At 42.7% G+C, this 8,751-nt stretch overlaps 1 protein-coding gene across 1 annotated transcript in view; it reads right to left on the reverse strand.

The window, feature by feature from the left end:
- Window positions 1-5,511, reverse strand: part of LOC116333102 (cadherin-2-like) — a 101,412-nt gene extending 95,901 nt beyond the window's left edge. Inside the window, exon 1 of the mRNA XM_031756253.2 lies at window positions 5,081-5,511. Coding sequence (XP_031612113.1) covers window positions 5,081-5,116 — 36 coding nt within the window. The 5' untranslated portion in view covers window positions 5,117-5,511. The remainder of the gene's footprint in view (window positions 1-5,080) is intronic.
- Between the last annotated feature and the right edge of the window lie 3,240 nt (window positions 5,512-8,751).

Here is an 8,751-nt window from a genome sequence, read left to right on the forward strand (position 1 = left end):
GATACAGTTTATCTGATGCTCCTTTTTCTTCCTGAGAGTTCCCCACAGATGTGTCCTCTCACCACCTTTGTTTTATATACAATTGAGTGATGGAGCCTTTATGGACACATCATGAAGCACACAGATAGTTTTGTCATTGTGTGTCTCTTCAAACGCTGTAAAACTAACCAGGATCCAGTGCTGGGCGACCACGGTCGACATAAATGTGTCTACACCACGGGAATGTCTCTTATTTACAGAGGCAGTGAAACTGTAAATGGACAGAGTGCAACATGTTCAGACGTCCCCACAGGACATGTTAAGTGAATGTAATCAGGGAGGAATCTGATGCAAAAATACTAAATTTCCCTTTTTGGGATTATTTTGGTTGTAAACCAAACACAAGGAGCCCAAACATAGCATGAGATGAAGCATGCCTCTGCTTGACTCTGAATGGATTACCAGAAGGAAAAGGGGGGGGTGGAGGGGGGGTAACATACTGTATGCTGCTAAGTGATTTGGATGCACAGCTGCACAGTTTTAGTTCTCAAATATGATTTTAAATTGATGATGCTGTTAATGTAAGAAAGAAACTCTGATGTAAAGACCAGCATTCGTTTCTTTGTTGCCTTGACTCGCTTCCCTTCAAAGAGGCAGTCGGTTGAATGTGCAGCAACACTGAAGCCACAAAGAAGGCCCAATCAGACCCTGCTGATCCTGGTCAGTCCTCTTTCAGTCTGCTGAATCCATCTGGTCACAGATGTAATCCTCCAAGATGCAGGACCAACAGATTTAAGAACTGATTTGTCCCTCCTGCTTTTGGCCTTTTCAGAAACCTGATGGAATGCCATATTTTTTGTGATTATTTTATTTACTGCCTGCAGTGCAACAAAATTGGCTCTTGTGGGTAAAAAAAATCAACTTGACCTTGAATCAACCAATCAGTCTAACAGCAGAAAAGTAATCAGCAACAATTCATCCAAAAATCTAAAACTTTTCCAGTTTTGTAACCGTTTTCATTTTTAAATGAAACATTGTGAAAGCAAACAGCTTCATGTCAGTGTTGGAATCTTAAACTGACGGCTATTAAATACATAAAGCAATCAATGCATACAGAGAGGAGGCACTCAGATTAATGGCTGAATGCACGCTCAGTAAGAATCCTTATTTAATATCTGACAGATCTGTTGCGTCACGTTGCTTTCGCAGACTTTACTGATTAAGCCCTTCATGTCACAACTCATTGTTTGGGATGCAGCGTACAGTGATTACAGCCACAGCAGGTATGTGACAAGGCAGACGAACAGTCAGCACGAGGAGAGGATAGCTTTCTGAAACCACTTTATGTTCTAATGCTGGTGGATGATGCTGTCATTCTGGGAACAGTCATCGAGGGAATGAAAAACTGAGGTAGCTCAGCAAACAGACACGCTGTAAACCTGAAGCTGTTGTCATTACACCCCTCTGAAACCTGCCAGGACCACCGCCCACCTGACCTCTTTATCAGAGTCAAGGATGTAATCAGTGAATGCAACTCAGGATGATCTGCTGATGATGGCAGGTAATCTCACCTGGAACAGATTATATTATCATTGACAGAAATATTATGATCAAAAGGAGAGAGAAAGGAATCAGGACGTGCTGAACGGTCTTTTCTAATTGGAGCTGACGCTGAAGATCATTTAAGAAGAGAGCGCTCCATCAGTGAGACGAGTGTTCAAGCAATTAACAACCTGACTGATAATCTGGGCCAATACTCAGCATTTTTCACAGTTATCTGCATTAGCTTTGTTTCTGAACCTCTCTGTCCACAGTCACCACTCTGCCGCGATAAATCTCCACTGAAGGCTGTCTGTGCCACAGAAACATATTTCCAGACGACACCATCAATTTTATATAACAGAGGGCCGGAGCCCAACTCTGCATTTTGTTTTGGCTGCCGCCATGTTGGTTTTTTGACGCCAGCAGTGGCCATATTTATATAACCGGGTGGAGTGCTAATGTATCGGGCTATGCTAGCTTCATTAGCAAGCTGCATCCACCATAAACTGCACGGGTCCAATGTTCAGGCGCAGATGCCCGCTGACCAGTGCCGAGCAACAGACTAATACAATAATATAATCAGAGAGCAGCACAAACCTCTGGGCCGGCCGTGCCACACGCCGAGCAACATTATTTTACAAATAATAATTAAAAAACTGCCAGCGAGCACTAACAAAGCAGAAAAGCAGTGATGACCAGACTGAAGGAAACCGAAGTACGTGTCAGCACACCGTTCAGTCCAAGAAGCCACGCCCACAACTTTAAGTCTTTCCAAGTGTAAGAGAAATAATCCAACCACTGCTTATTTATTATACAAAAGAAAATTCATTTTTAAAACCAAAAGTTCTTTTGTACCAGCTGTGCTCATTTTAGCAGCCTTAAACTGTCCAGTTTAACTTGGAGCTCTGCAGGGACTCACTCACTTTGGAGCCTGCCCCAAGTGGCCACTTAAGGAACTCCAGACTTTGGCGCCTTCAAATCTGACAAATACGTATGATCAAAACTGTAAAGCTCTGGATATTTCACATATCTGTTTTTGGTCTCCTCTGATTCCTTATAGTCTGTTTTGCCCCCCCACACTCGGCAGGTCGCTCCTAAACAATGACACCTCGTGTCTCAATGAGATTTACTGTATAAATAAAGGTGAAATACAAAAATAGAGTCCAACACTGACAGACGTGGCTTATTTTCACTAACCGTTCAGCTCGTGGCTGGAGTTTATTATCAGCCTTCTTGTTTATTTGATAAAATATCAGAAATAAACTAAATGCCTGCAAGAGGCTCAGATTTATTGTCAGCTGACTGACTCACAGCGTGCTGTGGAAACCCAGCTACTCCAACTAAACGCTGCACCCACTGATTTCTGGGAAAGAGGACTAATCATCCACTGCTGAAAAGCCGCATCTCCTTAACACCTGACATTACTCACTCACTATTTCAGCAGCTAAAATATATCAAAGGTAACATTTCCATACAATAAACAGATGCTGCATATTTGACTTTTTTCCTCTACCAATCTTTAAGCCTAACATTGGGATGCACTTTCCACCCAAAAGCATCACTCGGCCTGCTGTCAGTGAGTCAGCTTCTCGTGCACATCTGAGCACAAACCTGTTCATGTAAACACAGCTGGTGCAAAAGATACACCTCTGATTAAAGATGAATCGCTCCGGTGCGTCGTTATCCTCAGTGGATGCAGAAAGTCTAACACGTCCAGTCCTTCCCCTCGTTTGTTTGTCCATTATGAGCCTATTTATATATTTAAATATGAAGCTCGCCATCACTTCAAAGTTCTCAGTGAGTCAAGCGTTTAAAGCTTTGCCCGCAGCAAAATTAATCTGCGTCATTATAATCACAAAGCACAGGATTCACAAATGACAATAATTTAGCAGAGCCCCCCTTCAGGAGGAAAGGTCAGCACACAGAGCGGCATTATCACAAGGATGGATAGCATTTGTGACACCACAGATAAAATCAAACCCTAATCAACTTGCAAACATTTCTTCCTCCTGGTGTAACTAAAGGCTGCGGGGAACAGGGGGCTCATTATCTCCACAAACTGAGATGATGTTCTGCCTAATGCTGTTAACTGTTTTATCTACAAATAACTGCATTATCTACAAGCCCGTTAACCCTCTACAGTGAGGTATCACTGAATCATTAACCCTATCATCAGCAGCACCTTCAGGTACATGATCAAAGCCTTGATAACAGCTACAAATTGTACCTACTAGGTAACAAAGGCAGACCAATCAAAGGCTTGTAGAGGATTGGAGGTAAGCCCCGGAGAGTGCTGACCTTGCTTTTTTGAGAGAGAGGCATTGGTGATGGGCTTATTTTAGAACCCGACCTTTGACCCTTTGGCACAGCACTGTCTTCTTTATTGATTTTTTCCCACACAGAAAGGATCGCCTTGTCTTTTTTTGCCTTCATTAAATCTTGCTGAAGGTGCATTTGTGTGCTTCTTTCAGCCCACATGGAGCCTCGCCTGTGGCAGAGCTTTGCTGCTTTAATACAAATGATCCATAACATTTTCAAAGCATGTCACAGTTTAAAAAAAATCTTCCACGCTTATACTTTTATTTTTCTGAGTATATTAAATAAAAATCACTGATTTTTCAGGGTCGCAGCTGAAATGGATGGAAAATGTCATTACGCGTAAAACAAAGGACAGCCTGGTCAGCAGCAATACAACACTGTATACACATATACTGGTGTGGTGCTTTAAAAAGTTAAGCTTGATACTGAATCACAGGACTGTGGATGTTCCACGGACTCCTGCTGTAACTCTGGACATCAGCTCAATGTTCCCACAGGCCAAGTGACAGCACAGAAACAGCATTAAAGGTTAGCATGACTGCGCCTCAGGATGCACACTGAACACAACACAGGGCGAGAGCACAGGCGTGGATACAGCCTGCACTGTGAACCGAGCCACGGCTCAGACACGACTCTGGCTCCAGCGTTATGTCTGGGCGTGAGAGGACAAATCAAACTGCCATCTTTTTTTTTAATGGAGAACGGCGCTATGTGACACAGATCCGGTCAGACTAAACTGGATTACAGCTGAATAAAAGTAACGCCTGGTATTCGGGCAGAAAGGCAAACACGGGTGTCACAATGAGCAGCAAGAACAGGGCGACGGACAGCCGCCTGTCACCGAGGATGCAGGGACGGATGATAAAGAGGCTCCTGACTCGGGAGTCTTCACACCAGCAGCATCGAGCTGAAACCCGCAGCTTTCACCGACACACGGACCGTTACGCAGCGAGTGCGTCGCGCCTGTGATAAAGCAGCAGGACCGGGACCAGCAACGTTTTCCTCCCAGCAGGCTGAGTGAATATAAGCGGCTCTTTGGTGAGAACAGCACTGATGACATGAGTACAAACGACGCGGATGGGAACTGTTTTCTAGTTCAACTGTATTGTCCTCCCATCTGCGCAGAGCGCTCCTCTCTGTCTCCTCTAACCAGCATCACTCTGCTCTGCTGCGGCGAAAATCCCACCGCAGTTCGTTCGCGGTAAAAAAAAAGAAAGAAAAAAGAAAAAGAAATATTTACCTGCACCGCCGCCATCAGCATCCAAACACGAAGCATTCTGTTCTCGTAAAATTCTCCTTCCAAAACAGGTAGATGGTTTTTTCAGTTCCCGGTAAAACCCGGCGTCATGAGGAGCCTTCCTCCTTCCACCAGCCCTTCTCTGTGTCTGTCTGCTGTACCCGGCTCAGTGGCACTACAGCCTGCCTGGGACTGGCTCTGGGCCGGCCCCTCTGCGCCTCGGTGTCGCCCTCTAACGGACAAAAGGTGCACTCGGGTTAAGGATGTGGTTGGCTGGTGTCAGAACAAATATGGAGCCAGAGGAACAGTTCCATTTCTTTTTAACTCATAACTTGGAGAACAGAATCTGAGAACAAAGGCACCTCTCGCTAATATTACAAAAATGTGCAGTTTGCGCTACACTAGAAGAGCAGAGCTTTGATGGTCTGTAAAGGTGATCCATCCTGTTTTTAAATATTTGTAATATTTGTGTCATTAAAAACCTTTTATAGCCTTTTGTGATCGATTCTTCTTTTAAACTTCCAGGACTGAAAAATGAAGATAATGAAGGGCCAGAAACTGCAGTTCCTCTCGTGGCCACAGCTTCACAGCACTAACAAGCTTTTAATGAAAGTTTCCTCTTTTACAGGAGCTCTGTCTGTGCGAAGCTGCAGCCGGCACGGCCTGTTACGTGTCCTCATTGTTTGTGCTCTTATTGCATTTTGTAGCATTTTTAATGAAACAAGCAGACAAACAGTTTGTTGTTTAAGCATTGAATCAGTCTGGTTTCTTAGTCTCTTAGCAACAATCAGCAGGTGTGTGCACCTGTTTGTAGTTTATGGATGCAGTTTGGTAATCAAACATGCTAACATTAGCTATGGTGACTTGTTGCTCTAAAAAACTAAGATTCGAAATATGAGCCATCCAGAAACAAACTGTTACTCATTTGTTCTTCAAAGAATGTGTCACACATCCTTTTTGTTTACTTTTACCACTTAGTCGTAGTTCTGTTGGATACTGTGTTTTTATCTGACAACAACTGGGCCACTATCACAGCTACACCTAACTTTTTAATGATCACGTAATGACTGTGATTTTTGCTTTCTACTATGAATTAGTTTTTACAACAAACTTTCTTCAGCTTTTCACAAGTTTTGAGTGTTTTTAAAGCCTTAGTTTGGTATTTATTTGATCTAGAATTTTATCTAGAATTTTCTGATTTCTCGTGGCTTTCCCTGACTGGTTCTCGGTTGCCCCGTGTTTAACACCATTTTAAAAATTCTGGAAATGCTCCGACTTCCTGACCCTGATTCTGTTTGAGCTTCCGTACTTTTAGAGAAAGAGTCCTCGGGCTCTTCGAGGGTTCTCTTACAATATAAATCATTTTGAGATTACTGTTGTTGTAAACTGTTGCTATATGAATTGAACTGAAATTACATTGCATTACTGTCCATAATGGAGCGCAGGAAGGAGGTGTTAAGGGTCCAATATTGAGGACGAGAGTAAAACAACGATGGTCCAGAAGAGCTCGATCAAAACAATTGATTTTAATGAATACACGCAGCGTGGGGAGGTGTACACTGCAAAACATCAGTTGTAAATCTCCGCCCAAAAATACACTTCAGATTGCTTTTATAACATCAGGGTATTATAACGCCCCCTCTTGCGTTTACAAGCACATAATTTGCATCTTAAGAACATTGTTTGCCTCTTTTACAGACAATGATCAATTCTAAGAGATAAATGCAGACACAGAAGTTCCCCTTTCTGGCATCCTCTTCCAAATATGGTGATGATCTCAGGCCTTTGAGGTCCCCATGGACTTGTCCTCCTTCTGTCACCTGTTGTCAAGTAAACTCTAGTGCAACATGTTGCTGAATGCACTCAGGCCTGTGCTCAGCTACTATTTTACTGTAACAATATACTCAGCATATAAGATTTTAAGATTATAGATTTAACTCAATGATTTAAAGTGGTTATAACTGCACCTGTAATACAAATTATAACATAATGCCAACAGCTTCAATAAATGCTTTGATGAAATGATAATTAATGCAATGATAAAGATGATGGTTATGAACAGTAGCAGTAAAACAGTTTCTTTAATCCTACAGTGGTCATGCTAAATAATCTCAACATCATCTGAAATGACAGTCGCAGGTTGTGCCTGACTGTTACTGTCGGCAACCAAATATCCTGATGTTTTATATTTTTTTAGTTTCTTTTGTTTTTAATTCTGATTCTCTTTATGTCTGTGTTTATTTTATAACAGTATTTTCTGTATTTTAGTGTAATTTTTATATACATTGCTGCAAGGGCGTCGATTTGGCATGGACGGAAGGGACATGTCCCCACCAATATCCCGCGATTATTGAATTGTCCCCACCAATAATTTGATCTCTTCGAGTAAAGAAAAACAAACCCGATAGAAAGAAAAAAACGATCTGTCAACGTCTCATTCACCCAGCGGTGCAGAAAGAGTTAAATTACGTTCTCTACTGGAGTCCTACCTCATGTGACAAATATGGCCAATGTGATTGGCTGTGCCTTTCAGGGAGCTCTGTTTAGTTTTAGCAGCGGCAAGCTTGCGCTGCGAGGACCTGCAAGGAGGAGAGGAGGATGGCAGCAAAAAGGAAGAACCTGGATATAGGAAAGTATTTTTCAGAGAAACCTGTAAGTCACTTAAAGTCAAGTTCACTCATAAAATGTGTCCGTCATAATAACGTTACAGGCAATACCAGGCCATGCCAACCCTCCCGATTTTTCCGGGAGAATCCCGAATTTCAGTGCCCCTCCCGAAAATCTCCCGGAGCCACCATTCTCCCCAATTTCTCCCGATTTTCCACCCGGACAACAAAATTGAAAAACCATATCCTAGATTGGCCCAGCCAATTCCAGTTTCCAACAATGGCTACTCTACTACTACTGCAGCTACTTAGTATTAATATTACTCTTATTACTCTTTCTGGCTCGCGAAATAAACTTTAAACATATTTTCAGGCGAGAATGTAGTTGTGTAAACTTCAAATAACTTAAACATGTTATTGTTTGGCCTTTTTCAGTGTTTTATTTGTTCGTGAGTAAATCAGTTTGGCTGAGATTAAGGTTATTAGATTAGATTAGATTAGATTAAATAAAACTTTATTAATCCCTCGGGAGGGTTCCTCCGGGGTTTTCACACAGCTGAATAAATGTCAAACAGAAAACTGATTAAACAGAAGTGTGAGATGGTCGAGAATCTACATAGCGTCCGGTTATATTTTATTTTATTTAGACAGCAAGGAGCAGACGGCAGAGGTGACGTAATTATGAAGGCTGGACCCCCCCCCAATTTCACAGTCGCTCATTTCCGGTCTACCCGGCTTTCGGAGGACCCGGCCCACTTAGACCGCGAAGGCCGGGTCCTCAGGTGGACGCAGCCTCTGAATTTGGACACCCCCGGCCTGAAACAGGCCGGTGACATTTAACTTATTTTTTTCCGATAAGTAAACACTGTAAAAACCCCTTTGAATGTCTCCCTAATTCTGAGGTCTCAAGGTTGGCAAGTATGTGCTAGGCTTTGGCCCACATCAGTCTAAAACTGTATGTAACCATGAAAAACGTGTTGCCATGTCCACCAGGACAGTATAGTATAGACAGTATAGTATAGACTCCTTCACATAGTGGACATTGAGTTGTTGTGTGGGGCACCAGTA

The sequence above is a fragment of the Oreochromis aureus genome, linkage group 15 (genome assembly GCF_013358895.1).
Source record: "Oreochromis aureus strain Israel breed Guangdong linkage group 15, ZZ_aureus, whole genome shotgun sequence".
In the NCBI taxonomy this organism is placed as follows: Eukaryota; Metazoa; Chordata; class Actinopteri; order Cichliformes; family Cichlidae; genus Oreochromis; species Oreochromis aureus.